We start from the raw sequence: 19,413 nt of genomic DNA on the forward strand, positions 1-19,413 counted from the left end.
CTAGTTTTCCCAGTCCTTTATCAAATGACCGTTTGATTAGCACATAGTCAAACTAGGAAGTCCTTCCTTTTGGTCTTGTTTAACCACAAAAATGGACAAAAGTATCCTAAAATCAAGCTCCGCCTCCGCACTATTCTCATACCGTATATATAGAATGGATACACTTCCTATGTGTAGAAAGATTACTAGATGGTATGACTTGGGTATGCCCTTCAAACTTTCTGTGGCTCAATTTTCTCATCTGTAAAATAAGATAATAAAACCACCTCACCCAGTGGATGTAAGAATTTTTTGGACTACTGAAAAGTCTGCAATAGTGTGTACTCAAACTTTTAACTGATTCAGATTCTGAATGTAAACAACCAATTCAAGGCACTTTATTAGGGCTCTTAAAAAGCTAGTCACTGCTTGTTCTGTGTTTGCTTGTTTACACATTCATTTACTCTTCTCATTGCGAGTAACTGAGTGGCCTTTGACAAACCATCGAACAGGGCAAAAAGACCGGGGAAGAAGGTAAAGATGTTGTGAAGGCCAACCAGCATATGAATCAGTCTCTGAGAGTTTCTGATTGCTCCCCTCTTTTGACTCTCCCATGAAGACAGGGCAATGTAGGCTGGTTCAGACACACCCGGGTTGCCCAGCGCTGAGAGGGTCTGAGCAGTGGGGTGGGAAACATGCTCTGAGAAGAGGAGACTCAGCAAAAGGCTTTAAGGCCCTCCTGTCAGTCTTGAGAAAGCGGAATGTAACATGATTTCTTTTGTTTTCTGCTTAGAAACAAATGTTCTTTGCCTATCTTCCCTAGGTTTAATTAGTCTTCTGTCTTTCTCAGAATTCAGCCTGTTCATTTGCAAATGGCAGACATCAGAAAGGCTAGTGACTGTGGGTGTAGGTGTTGGGGGGGAAGGAGGCTGAAGTGTTTATTTTCAAAGCCACAGGGGTCCCCATTTGAAAAAGCACCCAGCTTATCTCAATGTTTTTGTTTGTATGATTTTGAATTAAAAGGTTGGAGCAATTCATTTAGGAGATTAAGCTGTCTTTACAATGGGCCTAGTTGCCTTATTTACTCACTAGTGTTGCTAGGGTTTTAGAAAAAAGTCTTTCTATTACACTCATCATTATTCTGGTGCAAGAATTTTTAAAGATTCCTTGAGTCTTTGATTCTTATTGCCAATTAATTTTACATTAAAGTGATGTTTATTTGCTGGTCACAGATGAAAATCACAAGTCATCTGCATAACGGTTTAGGTTTGCCAGTTTTAGCAAATGAAAAAATACAAGATGCCCAATAAAATATGAATCTCAGAAAAACAATTAAATTTCAGTGTAAGTACGTCCCAAATCACTGGCAAATCATGGGGCATTCTTATATTTAAAAAATATTCGTTATTTACCTAAAATTCAAATTTAACTAGACGCTGTATATTTTATCTGGCAATCCTACCAGGTTTTCATGGATGTTGTGCATGCTCCAAGAATGCCAAGTGGAAACTGGGAGAAATTCCATTTCATTATTTCATTATTACACTTAAACTTGCTCCTTGCAGAGTTGAAGTACTTCATCAATCTGAATAATACTCCCCAGTTTATGAACAGATAAACAGTACCTCAGGAAATCAACTGAACTTTGACTACAGGATGAAACCTACTTCTAACCGCCAAAGCCCATTCATTTATGGTAATTTTTCTCATTACAAAAAAGTAAAACACAAAAGGGACAACTGGTATCTTTGGCTGAATTAGAACTTCATGTCATGAACTACTACATTTAAATGCCAATATCATCTTTCATTTACGTTACAAAGCAAACATCCTGTGTAAAGAGAGGCTGAAATACCCCAGGGCATATCCTAACGTTGAAGAGGCCTTTGAAACAATAAATGAGTGATTTCTTCACAGGAGACTAAACATTTGCTTGTGACGGTAAACAAAAAGCAAGCTGAATTTTATATAGCATGATCATTTTCATGGATCTGTTGATAGAGTTAGATGAAGAGAGGGATTATTGGACTTTTTCTTTTAATTAAAATTAAAATTATTGCCCTTGACTCAAACGTTAGCAAATGCTTTCAAACATAATTCTGTGTTGTAAATTCTGTCTGTGTTCTACAATGATTAAATTCTTCCTCCCTCTCCACCATTACAAATATGCAAAAAGTTCTGTGTGATACCTTCTTCTACCCCAGGAACTGGATTGCAATATTTACAACAGTTCATTCCTAAAACCCCTGAGTTAATAAAATGTGATGAAGAACTAATAAGTCTAATTGTGCATACCCAACACAGTCAATTTCATTACCCTAAAGTCATATCTAATATCTAGAAAGAAAAGTTTTTTGGCAGACCTCAAATCACCTTAATTTTTTGTTTTTGTGTTTTTCCCTTTCTTTTAAAAATAGACACCTTCTCCACAAAGGGGAAAGGAAAGGAGACATCAGATGAAAAGCTCAAATGAACCTGCAACTGACTGAGCAAGAAACCCCTATTTGCCATTTAAACAAAATATTAGAAAAATCTTGCAAGGACTTGATTTTGAAATAACCTCATGCTCGAGGGAAGTCTGGCTAAGAAACACCCCCGAAAGCTGCCACTTGACCCGGAATTCCTCTACAAGAAAAACTAGCCATAACTACATGTGAGACCTTATATGAGAAACTGCCGGAATGTCAACTTCATTTGCAGCGGCCCCATATGGCCTGATCGCTCTCCCTGGCATGATAAATCACTGGCAGAATCCTTACCTTCCTACGTTTGATCTCTGCTCAGCAAGATGTGGTTTTGATGTGAAGAACTCCAGATCTCTTAGGTCAGAGACAAATAGCAGTGGCACTGACCTGCAAAGCGCTAAGTCTCTATTAGACTCAAGCGAAAAGCCGGAGGCCGGGGACAAGCATCCTCGCCATGGAGTTTGCCGGACCCGGCGTGGTTTTCATGAGCTTACACTGACAGAAAAACTGCCGAGGTGGGTTGGAGGAAAAATGCCAACAAATCTTTGTTTCTACCACCATGACCGGGGTGCTAACATCCACATTCCCTACGATTTAAAGAAGGAATTCTCTTGGGAGTCACTGCTCTAAAATTTCTAGTACTGTTAAGTCTTTAATAAACACATTTTCTATTTCTGGTGGATCTTTATGACATGGTTAAATCACTCATTCACGGAAAGAGAATCAATCATTAACAGATTTCTGTGGACGGCTCTCTGGTAATTATAAGGACATCCTTGGGAAAATACTTGAAACACAGCTTCGACCAAAAATTTGGGGTCCCAGAAAGACTGCAAGGAAAATGTACAAACAAGTTCAAAATTTTCCTTCTGATCCTCATAATCCCAGGTTGGGCCCAGGAAATGAAAGAATTCTGAAGAGTCAGGGTGGGGATCAAAAAAACCTTACAACTCTTCCAATCCAATCTTTTTATAAGTAGATAGGTTCATAAATAAGCATCTTATTCTGCCCCATCACTTTATAATAAAACTGATGTCCAGGGAATTTAAGTAACTAACTCAGTATACCATAGCATTTTCATATCTCCAGAGCCAATATAGAAGAAAGTACTCAATAAGTTATCAAATAATCTGTTCACTCAATTCCACAAATCTGTATTGCGTGCCTCCACATACAAGGTACGCATATGCTGGGACCCGTCCGCTGCCTCAATCACTTCTCTGTGATACACACTATAGATTTTCTAGTTCAAAGGAAAGGGTAGGTAAGTGGGACTGAGGGAGGGGAGTTTTTCATCCTAGAGTGTGTGTGTGTGTGTGTGTGTGTGTGTGTGTGTGCTGCTCTCACTCTCAGAAGAGAGCTATTCATTTCAAAACACTCTACCTGGAATTCACTTTCTGGTCCTGGCATTTTGTCTATCAGTAAGTGCAAATGAAATCAGACAGTTTTCTTTTCTAGAACTTATATTCCTTAACTCATTCATTCAAACACAAAGATGTGTGGACCATACTTTGCGTCAAGACCATCATGATAATTAGCTTTTATGAAAATACAAATCTAGGAAGAAAACTAGTCTAGGCATTAAGCAATAATTGGATCCCTTGCTTTGGCATTATCAAACACACAAGTTATTCAACAGTAATAATAAAGATCTGAAACCAACCTAAAACACACACACACGCACACACATTTGAAAGGCTTCTTGCAACAAGTTCAGAAGCTATTTATTATAAAGATAACAACCAAATCATTCCAAGAATTGTAAGACTCAAATGAGTATGAAACTTTAGTTGGCTGAAATGATGAAGAGAAAGCAAAGAGAGGGCTGAGAAAGCAAAGAGAGGGCTATCATTTTAACAGCTGCATTATTTCAATAGCCGCCCCCTTGATACCACTCACAATTAGAAGCACTCATAAATAAGCCCCTTGTTAGCTCTCTGTACAACTAAATTGGTAACTTCGCAAATGTTCATTAAAAGCAAAAGTTTCGGTTTCTTTTTTTTTTTCTTTTTTAGCTAAATGTAGTTTATGTACCTGTCTTTGTATGTACATGTCTACACTCAATGTTGAACAATAACCTCTCTCCTTAATTCAGATCATCAAGAATTCGAGAAACCACTGATTTGTGTACTTCTTTTCCAAGCCTTCTTTTTTTCTCTGTTGGAATTCCTGGTAATGATACCAGAATGTGGGCAAACCTCATTAGTCTCCCTGCTGTTTACAAGACAGGATTTATGCTCAATGTGCTGAACACAATGACACACATCACTGAATGGCTAGAACTACCACCCAGGCTCTAATCTGAGAAATTTTTCACTTGGTACAAATACCTATCAGCATGGAGAAACATGGAAGAACAATTACAGCCAACATGTAGTCTTTTAAGAGTACACCAATAAATACCCATTTGTGAAGGTTAATTTAATGCAACCCAGGCTGTTATCTGGAATAGCGTATGTCACCAATTCAATCCATTAAGTAATGACTAAATTCTCAGGAGGGCTCACAGAAGTCAAATGTGGTTATTCCAGGTTCATTGCTTCTGGTCTCCCAAAGGACCATGCAAGCCAACAGCTGGGAGAGCTGACTACAAAGGTTCCCAGGCAGAACTAGGCATTTTATGAAAACAGGTAAATGAATCTGACCAAGGAATGAGGGTCATCAAAGGCCAGCCTGACAGAAATACTTAGGGAGGAGGAAGAGAAGCAGAAGAAATACTCGGGGAAGAGAAGAGAGAAAGATGAAAAAGGTGAGAAGAAGGAATACCTCTGACTGAGAAGGAGAGGAGCAAGAGAAATGTGTTCTCTCTAACCGTGAAGACAGAGAAAGCTGAGGACTCTCCGATCTGGCTTCAAGGAGACAACTTGTCAGCAGATTCCTGAGGTAGGATTTTTGAGCCATTCACAATAAAACATTAATCGCGCATCCCAATTACCCCCCTCCTGGCACTGAAACTCTGGTAAAGTAGAGATAGCGCGTGAATTTCTGGGGCCCATTCTCTATTTCTCTATTCTGCATCCCCGGTGAGGCTGCATGCAACAGAAGAATCTAATGCGGTAAGCCTTCGGGAGAAATGAGGGCTCCTAAAAGGCCACGTGGAACATAGCCCCCGACTCTTCCAGCATGCATCTCTCCCACACAGGTTATGTTCAAGTTACACTAAATGATGGCCAATGGAGAGAGAGGAAGCACTAGAAAGAATGTGAAATACATTCACTTTCAACGGTCCCACACATACTCATTCCCATGTAGATCTAAAGAACCATAACAAAGGAAAGTACTTGATGAATGGGGGAAAAAAATATATATATATACACATCTCAATCAAGCAGGACTTACTAAGGGTAGTGTGTGGCTAACCAGCCAGTGGGGAATCCAAGAACAGTTCTTTACCATAGCCTAAAGGGTCACATCTTTCTGCGTGTTGATTATATCAATACTTTATTGTGTTTTTTTTTTAATGGACACTCATCTTTATGAAATTATTGCTAATGATAACTACAATAGCTACTATAATTATGTTTCGTAATAGGATTTGTAGTCAAGGGGCTTGGGATTGTCCCATACAATACTCAGCAGAGCTTTAGACCACAGTTCAAATTGTGCTTGTTCCTGTTGTATGAGCAGAGAAGGAAGAAGACTGAGTCCTAGAATTGCCACCTACTAGCTATCAAGCCCAGAGAATTTATTTAACTTTAACATGCTTGATTTTCTCACTTTTTAAAGTGAGAACATTAATGTAACATTCACATCATAGAACTGCTGTAATTATTAAATGTAATCACATGTGAAAAGCACTTTGAAAATTTTCGTATGAATAGTAAAAAGAACTATTAGTGGCCAATAATGATAGTGAAGTGTAACAAGTATTCATTTCACTGTAAGTCACTGAGCTAGATGCTTCAGAAATACAAAATGACTAAGAGTTTATAATCCAAAAAAAAAAAAAAAAAAAGTGTGGGGCCAACTCTGTCAGGTGTTACATAAGCAATATGCTCAAAAGGGCTAGATCCAGTTTTCAGGTTGGAGAATTTCGTTCTTCCTCAGTAGCCTCTTCAGAGCTAGGGGTACACATGCACAGATCAGTGACTTATGAAATGCAAACACAAACGTGAATGTGCAACACCCACTCTGAGTTTAAAACACAGTAAGTTAAAACATTAATGAAATGCAAAGTAACGTCATTTTCAAGCGTGGTACTAAGGAATAATTTAAATTCTCTAAGCTAACAGGATGTAGCACCTTATTGAATTAGTTATTCAAGAAAAAGGTGTATTGGAAATTCTTTTTCACATTGTATTAGTCGTCATCCCTCTAGTTGTTCTCCAGTCCTATATAAACAAATAGCACACAGTGAAGAATTTACCTATTTACCTGGTAATGCTCCTTCAAAAAATGAGTGGGGTGTGTGTGTGTGAGAGACAGAAAAGAGAGAGAGAGAGGACAGTAGCTCACATTCAAGCACTTACTCTGCTCTAGGTAATACAAGAAATGTACGGAAATAAGTCTCGGCATGAAAAACTTATAATGATCATATTATCCTAAAGTTTTACACCTATCTTTATCCTTAAAGATAGGTTTATAGAATGCACTACTGTTCTTAGTTTAGGGAAACCAACATGTACCAAAATCATCATCCACCAAGTAGGACAAGCTTCTGATATTTTCCCATTACGGAGAAGACCAGGCTTAGAGAAAAACCACATATTCTGAATCTCATAATCTCATTCCAAAATTGCATTGAATACAATTTTGAAAAATTCTTTACATATTAATATCATTTTATTTTTCCTATATGTTACAGCATCTGTCCTTAAGATTTACCTGTATTCTTTCACATATACAAATACCAATTACAGGTGGATTAAAACACAATGAGAAAGATATGTTTTTTAATAATGAAAGTAACCTTCAGAAGACTATATAAAGGAACATCTTGAAAAACTCAGAATAAGGATGGATTTCTTTAAAAAGACACCAAAAGCACTAAACATGAAGAAAAGATAGGGACACCTGGGTGGCTCAGTTGCTTAAGTGTCTGCCTTCAGCTCAGGTCAGGATTGAGCCCCACATCAGGCTCCCTGCTCAGGGATGGGGGGCGGGGAGCCGTTTCTCCTCCTCCTGCCATTCCCCCTGCGTGTGCTCTCTGGCTCTCTTTTTAAATAAAAAAAGAAATATTCCTATTTGCATTTAAAACCATATGGCAGTACACTTAAAAAGGAAGAGGAGGAAGAAAAAAACACAAGGGGGCAGAAATTTTTCACATGGTACATAACTGTCAAAAAATTATAATCCCAAGTACATAAAAATTGCTACAAGTCAGTAAAAATACACACATATGCAAACAGAAATGAGCAAATGATACACTAGCCAGTTCACAAAGGAGGACAGCCAAATGGCCAATAAACATATGGAAAGATACTAAATCTCGCAAGAAATCAACACAATGCAAATTAAAATGGCAATGAGATACCATTTCACACAGACTGACCAAATTTAAGAAGTCTGAGAACTCCTAGCATAGGTGAAGATGGAGAGTAGCAAGGGCTGTGATAGACTGCTGGTGGCAGCGGAAACTAGCGTAACAGTGTCGGACAGAAATTTGCAATCCCTAATGAAGATGTAGATCCACATACCCCGTGAGCTGGCAAAACCTTTCAGTATACACCCTAGAAAAGCCTCTCACCCAGGCGCCTAAGAAAATATGCTTAGGAATATTTAATGCAGCATTACTGTAACAGCAAAATGCTGGAAGTACTTTAAATGTCACTAGCAGAATGAATGAAAAATTGTGATACATTCAAAGAATGGGATCTGATAATGAATGAATGAATGAATGAATGACGATGAATGAATCGCAAATACATCCAATAACATGGAGGAATCTTGAAAATATGCTATGCAAACAAAGCAAATTGTAGCATGGTGCCATCTATATAAAAAATTAGCGTGCAAAACTAGAGTATATATTGTTTATGAATACATATAGATATATAGGCACGTAAACCTATGGGAAAGATAAATGTCTCTGAGGAAGGAAAAGGGAAGAAATGAGTGGAAGGTCACAGGCGGCGCTTCAGTATATTTCTTTAAAAAAAAAAAGTAGCAGCAAATACTGCCAAATGTTAAGAACTAACAAAACTGGGTACAGGGACAAAACATGTTGGTTGTATTATTCTCTACAATCTTCCGTATGATTGAAACATTTCATTTCCTGTCACGCAGGTCTAACAATACAGTGTGCTGCTGGTTTGCGGAGCCTGAAGCCTCTCTTTCCCTTCTGAATGCTCACGCGGCTTGTAGGATGATCGTCTCAAACACCTGCTCATCTTCTGTTATGCACCACAGTTATAGGGGCGCAGGTTCTCACCCAACATCCAAGTGGGAGCCCTCCCCAGCCTCTTCAGGGGAGGGCCCACATCTCTAGATCTTTTCATGCTGGAACAGTGACTAACAGTGCTTTGTACACAAGTGGCCCAAATAAATGTCAGAGGAGTAAACAAATAAATTCAGGTAAGCAAAAGGGTAGCTCTGGCTGTACAAATAAAAACGACCTCAAGATACTACAGTGAGATACCCTTCCCTGTGAAAATCAAGTTATATTGGTATGACGGGTATCAGACTCTAAAACATAGATGAGAAACCAGAATTCACTGCTTTCGGGTGTGCTCAGGAATTTAACCAGTCATACTGATTCTGGGTCTCCTCCCCCAAAAGGATTCTGGGCAAAAGTCCAATTTTCACACCTAGGGAAATAAGACTTTATGTTATCCTCTGTAGATGTCTATAGACACGTCATAATTTATCTTATCAGGCAAGGTCTTCTTGTGTCCCCGTTTCCTTCCCACCATAAACACTCCATCATTACACACGTATCAGCCCATAGATTAGATGTATGTATTGGTTATGGGGACTGGGGAAAGAATGAGCTTTTTTCTGTCTGTTACTTGGTTTACTTAAATTCACAATATTTAGTAAGATCTACTTACTTGAAGGTAGGTTTCATCATATCTGTGAGAAGAGTTCCTAATTTATACCATTTTTTTTGACTAACATTAATCTTTAAGAAATCCCTAGAAATAACCTGAGACAAAAAACCCTAAGAGTCACTGGACTTAAAAATCAGAAGACGTAGGCTAGAGGAATGAAAAGAATGCATGAGAAAATTATAAAAATATAATCTTTAATTATTTTGAAATTTTCTCCCTATATTTTACAATCAGAACTGAAAAGTGTTTGAAAACCCCTGATATCCTAAATTCTTTGCAAGTAAGAGAAAGGTGTGTCCAGTTTTAGCTGGATAATAGCTTTTATCTTTCCAGAGATCTAGGGCTAAATCAACTGTTACTCTGGTTCTCCAAAGGTCAGCTTATGATGAGGAAAGGAAACAGAGCAGTTAACAACTTCTGGAGGTAACAGAGCTGAACTGAAGTAAGAAGCAAGCTTCCTTCTATAATAAAAATTAGAGTGTTCACTCACAGACATTCTAATTTTTAACCACATTCTACAGAGGTCAATAAACCCCCGTGTTTAGCCCAAGGGAAATTTTGTTGAGAGCCCAGCAAAGTCTAGGTGGTGAAAGCACCCAATTATTATTCCAACTGGAATTTTCAAAGGTTGGAAGTATTTCCAAATCATGTGACCCAACAGAGACATGCTGTAAATAAACTCATTAAGGGTTCAGATTTTGAAGGGAAACGTTTTAAACATTATTTCATCTTAAAGGCCAACAAAGGAACAATGGAGAAATGCCAGAGGTAAGAAATTCTCAATTTGGATACTCTCATGTATCTGAAAGGTTAAATGGAATGGAGCGCAAAGATATATCTGGAAAGGCAATTAAAAATTATCCAAAGTGGAGTGCCTGGGGGTGGCTCAGTCGGTTAAGCGCCTGAATTCTTGATTTCGGCTCAGGTCAGGATCTCAGGGTCATGATTGAGCCTTGTGTCCAATTCTACGCTCAGTATGAAATCTGCTTGAGAGTCTCTCTTTCCTTCTCTCTCTCTCAAAATAAATAAATAAGATCTTTGGGGCACCTGCGTGGCTCAGTGGGTTAAAGCCTCTGCCCTCGGCTCAGGTCATGATCCCGGGGTCCTGGGATCGAACCCCGCATCGGGCTCTCTGCTCAGCAGGGAGCCTGCTTCCTCCTCTCTCTCTCTGTCTGCTTGTGATCTCTGTCTGTCAAATAAATAAACAAAATCTTTTAAAAAAAAATTATCCGAAGTGACACTATGGCAATTGCTTTTATAATACATCAGATTTGGTGTGTGAGGGAAAATGACTTGCTTTGGGATGATCTGTCACAGCAAATAAAAAAGTTAGTGAAATGCTAGAAGGGCTTTCAAAATAGTCAGTGCATGGTGGTTTCACTTTCTGGAAGGTGAAGTACCCCAACTGAGTGTCAATTGCAGAGAACACCAATGAAAATCTGTTTTGTTTTATATTCTATGAACTAGGATACCTTCCCCCCTCTAAAAGGCATATATACCTTCCGAGAATGTCCTCAAATGTTGCTATACCTCCCAGATTTATGTGCCAAAGACTTGGCAACATCTTTGCCCAAACTGCTTAACATGCCAGAAATGGCTGCTGGCCATCTGACCCTTAGGGCTGGCCACTTGGGTGTGCTGAGGCACATTAATGCCAAATTTTGGCACAAGTTTCAGGTATCTAGTTTGATTATCAAAATACTGGCTAAGAAATTGTTTGATTCAGTGACTTCTTAGTAAACAGAAGATCTAAGTAGGGAAACCTCCAAGGGATCTCATTTGATGAAAATCCAACGTAAACATTTAAAGGAGCCATAGCTTCCCAAATATTAAACTCTACTAATTAAGATAGTACACAATGGCCTGTTTTGTAAGATTTTATTGACCGTACCATTCTGATCTTTCTTAAAATGGGCCTCAGTTCATCCATGGCTCCAAATGTAAAAATGAAATGGAGCTAGCCCTTGGCTGAATGTCATCCTACCGACTTTCACCCAGCTGTTTATTTAGTCCTGACAACAACCCAATAAGGTAGCTACTATTATCTCCCATCTGGGCAATGGAGCAACTGACACTCAGTGAAGAAAGCCCTCAGCAGGAGACCATATCCATAGCTTGCTTACCATTGCATCTCCGGGGCCCGGGGGCACAGCTGGGATTGTGTGCTGAGTGGGCATTGACAGCCCGCACAGCTAATAAGTACATGTTTGACCAAGGTTTGAACAAAGTCCGAGCCTTTCTTTTTGAAATCAAGGGCTTAGGAACTTTTTCTAAAATGTAGGCCATATGATCTCTGTTGCGACTACTTGACTCTACCATTGTAGTACAAGAGCAGTTCCATGCTAATATGTGGCTGAATGGGTGTGGCCTTGTTCCAATAAATCTTTATTTACAACATCAGGCAGATTATCTGCAGTTTGCTAACTGGTGCAAGCTGTCACTCAGATAACTAAAAAAGACAAAAATATACATCACTATTTCTATTTCATTATCAGCTAAGAAAGACTTGAGACACAACTGTGTACATTGGTATGTGAGATGGTTTTGGTCTGGTCCATGGTCTCAGCACCGAGTGTGGGTAATGCAACAGAGAATGTACTATGCATGCCTGGCTTCTCTTCAGCCTGGCTACAGGGAAATCAGACCTCACCGAACACGCTCCTTGGAGGATCTTCTACCGTCAAAGTGAAAAACTATCATTCCTCATTTTATAGAGGTGGAAGGCAGGATTGTCTTAGCAAATGATGATTCCCAGTAGTAGCATAAGACTGTGCAGTAGAAGGCATGAGGACCCTAGGAGAGTTATCTAATTCAAGCCCTGTAATTAAGATGGTTAGCTTCTCTAGTTTAAATGGCAATGACACAAACATCAAAAAGTTATACAATTATGAAAAAGTATTCTTTGAAAATCTGAGGTTCTTATAAACATGGAAGTGTGATTCACAATTTATGATCAAGACGATCTTGATTAGAGGTTTGGGAACAACGAGACCCACACCATCTTTTAAGAAATAATCCCCGGGATAGGCAAGAGTCTTGCCCTAGACCTAACAACAACAACGATAACAAAAATTCAAAGGCACATCAAAAATAGTAATTTAAAGTCAGGGAATCAAAAGCCATGGATGTAGTTACTTCTTAAGAGAAATGGACCAGCCCATGTTTGTCCCATCTTTGCAACAGAAGCAACGCAAAGAATAAAGATCTAAACTCTTTCTTTCAAAAAACCATGCCAAAACAAAACAAAAATCCAAAAACAAAACAAAAAACAACTATGTGACTATTAGGAAAAACAAAACATATGGTGAAGCAAGTTCCGGCAGTTTTTTAAAAAGTCAAGGCCAAGGTCTTCCTTATCAGTTATTTGTACCTCTTCCTATTCTCTCTCTTTCAAAAGGTTTTGCAAGGATCAAATAAGATACACATCAAAGTGCTAAGTAAACCATTAGGCCCCATAAACAATGTAAGTGGCATTATGCATTTTATTATCATTATTGTTATTACACTGATCGACTGAACTATTGCCATGCTGACAATTAATTTTTGGTACTCAATCTTTCTAATAAGACCCTAACCTCCTGGAAGGCAAATGCCCAACTAGTATAACAGAGAGCACTGTTGTTAGGAATATTAATAAGACCCTTATGCCACTCAAACAGCCTTTGGACTGAATTGAAATTGACCCCAGAAAACAGCAGATGTTCAATAAAAGTTTTTAAATGAACAAACAAATAAATGAATAGTAGTTACTCAATACACATTAGCTCTGATTTTCAGTTGATTTCCTTTATTTTTTTCTCTCCTAGTTATTAGGTCAGCACTCCATAAATGTTCCCTTCCTCCCTCTGTTCTCGCTCCCCACAGCATCAGATGCTGGAAGAAAACACAACCTCTTATGTTACTGGTAGTTAAAGGCATAAATGGTCACCAAGAAAACACTCAACACCAAGACATCACAATGTGTGCAGTGTGTGTGTGTGTGTGTGTGTGTAATGGGGAGGAACCACTGGAGCCAGAGAGATGATAGAGACAATAGAGAAAGTACAGGGGGATAAAGACCGAACGATTCCAAAGACCTTCTGGGAATCTGGAAGAAATCTCCCCTGCAGTTAGGGGCAGTCAGTAAAGTGCTAGCCTTGATTTTACAATGTGTGAACTCCTATAATATATTCAGCCATACGAAGTTTTAAAAACCAGACTGATGAAAGAGAAACAATTCCGAAAAGCTTTAATTCATAAAAACACAGCTAAAAGCAATCAGATTCCTGCAATAGCTGATAAGCAGTCTTCTCAGAATACAAGCAAGAGAGCACATATTCTCTTGGCCTCAAAGTGGTCCCCTTGCTACTTCTTGCTGGTGGACTTAGCACTCTTTCTTGAATAACACAGTCTTTGAAAACAACCACCACCACCACCATATTCCTTAGTAAGGAATCATTTTAAAACTTGGGATCTAGTTCACTGCATTAAGGAAATCAGATTAGACATATACCAAAGTTGGTACTGCCATTGATCCTTAGTCTAAAATGGGTATTAAAACTCCAGAGAGGGAGGTTTATTTTTAAAAAGAAACATAACTGCATGAAAGCCAATATAGGAGCACAGCTTTACCCTTTCAGCATCCATGGAGACCAAACTGTAATTCTGGAGTATTTTCACTGGACCTCTGACGATGGTCTAACTTTTATTTCTGATTCTCTCCCCCATTCCCCCACTTATAAAAAATGCAAAAATACTTTTAGAAGAATGGTGAAAAATACAGGAAAATACGAGATCACAAATGCAAAGATTTCTGAATGTATGCTACTTGAAATTCTCATAATCTGACCACTTACACGTAGGTAAGTGGTCAGTGACTTTATGCTGATCCCCAAAACACATTTAAAAAGCCTGTTGTAATGTCCTTCCCTAAAGATTTGTTTAAGAAGACAAAAATGATGAAGGACCCATCTTGTTTACCTTGTACTACTTTGTGAGACAAACACCGTATTTGTTTATATGTTATTCAACAAACCCTCCAACACAGTAATTTCTAAGTCATTACTCTTTTTAAAAATTCCTGATGAAGGTACTACTGCTCTAAAGGATGAACTGTCCATTCTTTTTCATTCTTCTGTTTCAAATTACCAGTACCCCTCACTTCTGATCATAAGTGAATTTTTAGAAACCTTTCCACTAATCTTATTTTCCTCTTAAGTAACAAATCATTACCCGTTACCCTCAGCTACCAAGAGAGCAGCTTCTGCTCTTCACATTAAAAAAGCTGCTCGCCCATGACGCTTGTCTCAGAAAATTTAGAAGTCTCGCTAAAAAGCTAAGGAGGAAAGCTGCTGGAAATGTTCACAGATACCTGATTTAACAAGGTTCTGTGAAAAGAGCTTGCCTTTAGATTAGCATTACTCAATGTTTACGAGGGTTGTTTGTCAAGCCAAAAATAAGGTGCCTCCTCCCCACAAATTAAAGAGTCAAGTTACAATCCATTATTTCATTTCTGATTGTTTTTCTTTGTAATAAGTGGGAAAGTGGATACTGCATAAAAGTCTCTCCAGAGCTAAAAGACTCCACATTAAAGGCTTCAATTAGCTATAAATCAGTTGTCTTTCCTACTGGGGGAGAACAAGAGAAAAAGAGAGCAAGGGTAGTTGGAGAAAAAGAAAACTGGAAGAGCTTCCAAATTAAATTCCAAGATACCTACTGCATACCTAAAACTCCTTTCCGGGGCTGGGAGGAAAAGCCAAACAAAAGTTAAGACTTAACTCGAACCCTCCTAAATATGAGAGTTCGGTCCTCCTTCACGGGTAGATCTTGGATCTTAAGACCTTTAAAGAGAGGCTGATGAGACTAGGGACCCTCATAGAACAAAACGTTTATGTTGTACACTTTCCCTGCTTGTTCCCAAACCCAGACATGTGCCCCGCGTTGGCACTATTGTTATGCAAACAGTGTCTAAATGGCTGTAACCATTAACGACCTCCCATTAAAATGGCTTTCAAAAATTTGTCACACCAGCTAAAAAAGCTAACAGGTACATCAAACCCATCATAAATCGGGCGTTCAGAACAGGAATCATTTTGATTTGTATTCTAAAACACACACAAGGAAAATTTCAATATTCGGATTTTTTAAAAACTTCTCTTTCAACCATTAAGCCAGAACCAATTTACTTCTCGACAAATTTAGTTTATCTTGTAATATGCATGATAAAATTGTAATAAACAACGTTAACCCTATTGTGTGTGCGCAGTGTGTGTTTAATCGTGAGAAATTTGGGGTAGAAATCAACTGAAAGGATAGAAAAATCAAACAAGAGAACTGTAAAATGAACTCCAGGGAACATGACTTTAAATCCCATCTATCTCTTCCCCACTCCATGCTTTAACGTTATAATCACCCCCGTGTGTCTAATTAATATACTTTTTCTATGTGGAATTCGTAGTAAGTAAATTCACTTTCCATTAAGGTAGAGAATGCATATTCTTTTCTATGTGGTGCAACAGCAACAGAGATTCCTGCTTGGCAAACCCAAGATGTCAGAGTTTGTTATAAAAAATGATTTCTTTTCAGTCCGAAAGCGAGTCCGTTAATTTGCACACATTTAGAGAGTTCCCGAGCTTTCCGGGACAACTGCCACTGCCTACAACATTCGAACGAAATGCCGATACCGGAGCCGCCCGTCGCCGGCAGCCAGGTTTCCGCGCATCTGCAAAGGCGGCCGGAGCGCCGCGCGCCGGGTCAGTTCCTCCGGGAAAGCCGCTCCGCACGCGCCGGCTTCTGAGGACCGAGGGGGCCGCGCAGCCCAGCGGCCCCTGAAGACGCGGAACCGCCGGGAGGAGCGGCCGGGCTGCGTGGCCCACCTGGCGGGAACCCTTCCTCTCCACTTAAGGAGTCGAAGCCGGTCCGACGCCTTGCCCGAGGCAGTCCGGACCCCGAGAATCGGCTCCGAAGGCAGCTGCAGGCGCGGAATGGGCAAGGAGCCATTGACCGCGACCCCCAGCGCCGAGCTTCAGGTTGGGGCGAGTCCCCTAGGCGTCCCCAGACCCCGGCAGGCCTTCGGATGCCCCCAACCCCGAAGACGGGGGCGTCCCTCTGCTGCGCGGGGATGACAGGCAGGCCCCGGTCACCCCGGCTCCTTGACCCCGTCACGCCGCCCTCGCCCCCTCACAGATCATGGACAGGAAGGAAGGTTCTAGAAAGCCTCGGCGGACGGCAGGTCTTCGCCGGCCGCTTACCTTGGTGTACTTGATTTCGAGGTTGGGCGTGGGCGATGGCAAGAGGTGCAGGGACGCCATGAGGGCGGCGGGGTCAGCCTTCACCTCGCCGGGCATCTCTATCTTACTGGAAGTCATGGTGGCGGGCCGAGGTCTCGCTCGCCCGCGGCGTGGGCTGTGCGCGCGGTCCGCGGGCCGGGGGCGCGCTCGCCTGTATATAGGCAGGTGTCAAGCTGGGGCTTTTCTTATTGGACGTGAGGGCCGAGGCGCGGGGGGCTGGTCCATCCTACCTAGGACGCCGGGGCACAGCCCCGATTTACATAAAGCCCGCCGCCCGCGCCGCGCGGCCCGTTCGCTCGGCGCCCACGGTCAAGTGTGGCCGGCGACACCCAGGCCGCGGGCACGGGCCCACGCCCACCCCGCTGCGGGCCTCGACGGCCAGGGCCGGAACCCGCGACGCGACCGCGCGGGGCTCGGAGAGCGGGACCGGCCTCGCCCCGGCACGGGCGGCAGCGGCGGCGGGGGGCGCACCTTAGCGTATGGCGGGCGCGGGTCGTGGCCCCAGAAGCAGAGCGGGCGGGGGGCTGACGAGGGAGGCTTCCGGGGCGCGGAGGGCGGCTCTTGGGGGCTCGGCCGCGGATGGGGCGGGTCTGGGGCCCCTCCCACACGCGTCCCCTGCCCAGCCGAGCACGCGTTCCTTTTCTCTCCCCGAGACCCGGGGGACGCCCTCAGCTCTCCTTCCTGGGCCGGGTGGCCCGGCACACGCCCACTCCCCACAGCGGAGTCCGAGGCGCGCCACGGCCGCAGGGTCCCGGACGGCTAGTGATGAGTGCGAGTCCTTGGACCCACACTCAAAATTAAGTATCCCCGCAAGGCGGCCCTCGCCCGGCTTCTCCCGCCCAGCTGCTGCCCTCTGCCGGCTGGGACCGCCCCGGGCGGTCTGAGCTGCGCCCCAGGGTGCGGGCCGTGGGGTCCTTACAGGCTCTTAGGAGTTGCGTGTTTCATCGGCCGATCTTTCTTCTTGGATTCCCCTTCCAGCCCTTAACTCCTCGCCCCCAAATAACACAATGATATGTTTGCTTTGCTTTTCTGTTGTTTTTCACGTCAAGAGCTATCATTCCACCAGACATAGGGTTCCTCATATGGCTGCCCCTTAGGGATTGAGCTTCCGTATCTATACCTCCCTAATTAAGTTGTCCATGTAGCTCCAACCAACTTTCTTCTAGTTTGTGGGATCCTAGAGGTCAGCATACAGGTGTACGTCCAGAACCCAGAGATTCCCATTCCAGGATGGGCTTTGGGCTGGGTGGTCCAAATCTGGGCTTCAGATAAAAAGACCTTTATAGGTCACTTCTCCTCTTCACTCCCAGTGTAAGATTGACAGGGCCCTTCTGATTCATATCTTTAATGCCATATTCAGAGCCCTTACAACCTCATTTCTCCGGATGTTAAGGGTCAGCCAGAAGAGATCTTGCCTTAGATACTTTCCCTTACCAAAAATACCTAATACTCAGTGCCTGGATACTAACCCAACAGACAAAAGTATTCCATTTTAGTATTAGGTTTGTAGAAATAAATTCCAGCCTCTCAGAACCAAAGTAAATACCCGAGGTTACCTAAGGGAATCACCTCAGTTTTAGGCAATAGAAAGATCTCAATTCACAAGGGAATCGCTATGACCAAAAATTGTGTTCTAGTAACAGGCTATGTCCATAAGATACAGGTGTTTTTGTTGTTGTTGTTTGTTTCTTTGTTTGTTTTAAGCCTTGGAAAGTTGGAGATATAATTGAGGAATAAAAAATAAAGTCCCAGAGTTAGTTCGGGAGAAAGGGAGAAGATAGTAGCAAGGGGAAATTAATGGCGCTGGGGGAAAAATTCTGCCAACATGTTTTGCAGGGCACAGTACTGGAGACTGGGTTACAAGCAAGGTGGGCAGCCCTTATCATCAGCAAGCTGTAATCCCCTCCCCACAGGGAGGTAGATCACTGACTATGAGGGGCTGTGGGGAAAAGTTGCAACAGATCATCAACCATATGACCTGGGGCTCCACTAAGGAAGAGGTCAGTTCTCTGGGAACGCTGGCCTTTGAGTTGGGCCTTAAAAGGAGAGGCGAGGCGTCCACAGGACAGAGTAGGTAATAGAACCACAAGATCAAAGGCATATAAATTTGAGGGGGAGCATCAATGTGACTGGAGGAGCAGTGGATGAGCCTGGCAAAGCAGCTGAATCAGATTGTAAGGACTTTAATTCTTGAGACACTGAGAAGCCATCAAAAAATTCCAAGCATGGGGTTCCTGGGTGGCTCAGTGGGTTAAAGACTCTGCCTTCGGCTCAGGTCATGATCCTGGGGTCCTGGGATCGAGCCCCGCATCGGCTCTCTGCTTTCCCCCTATCTCTCTTTGCCTGCCTCTTTGCCTACTGGTGATCTCTGTCTGTCAAATAAATAAATAAGTGAATAAAATCTTTTAAAAAAATTCTGAGCATGAGAAAAGGGAAATCTGTATAAATTAGACTGATAAATGAATATTGTCAGGAAAGGCTCTCCACAAACTGTAAATCATTGAGCTATATTCTTCTCCAAGCATAAGACAGGGTTGTCCTCCCTTGACCCACCTCTTGCTTGCTAACTCTGGCTCTAGCACCATGGCTGGAAAAATCTCTCCCAGGGAAGGAGCGGTATGATGGAATCATTAACATTCGTTACACAGTGACGTAGAGCAAATAAAGAGATTCCCTCTTTTCCAGGCAGGAAAGGGAGAGTCTCTTAGCTTG

The 19,413-nt window shown here is 41.8% G+C and overlaps 1 protein-coding gene across 1 annotated transcript in view; it reads right to left on the reverse strand.

The window, feature by feature from the left end:
* Positions 1 to 17,103, reverse strand: part of ALDH1A2 (aldehyde dehydrogenase 1 family member A2) — a 94,886-nt gene extending 77,783 nt beyond the window's left edge. Inside the window, exon 1 of the mRNA XM_046010353.1 lies at positions 16,663 to 17,103. Within this exon, the coding sequence (XP_045866309.1) occupies positions 16,663 to 16,779 (117 nt within the window). The 5' untranslated portion in view covers positions 16,780 to 17,103. The remainder of the gene's footprint in view (positions 1 to 16,662) is intronic.
* Positions 17,104 to 19,413: the final 2,310 nt, after the last annotated feature.

Source organism: Meles meles, chromosome 6 (assembly GCF_922984935.1).
Source record: "Meles meles chromosome 6, mMelMel3.1 paternal haplotype, whole genome shotgun sequence".
Classification (NCBI taxonomy): Eukaryota; Metazoa; Chordata; class Mammalia; order Carnivora; family Mustelidae; genus Meles; species Meles meles.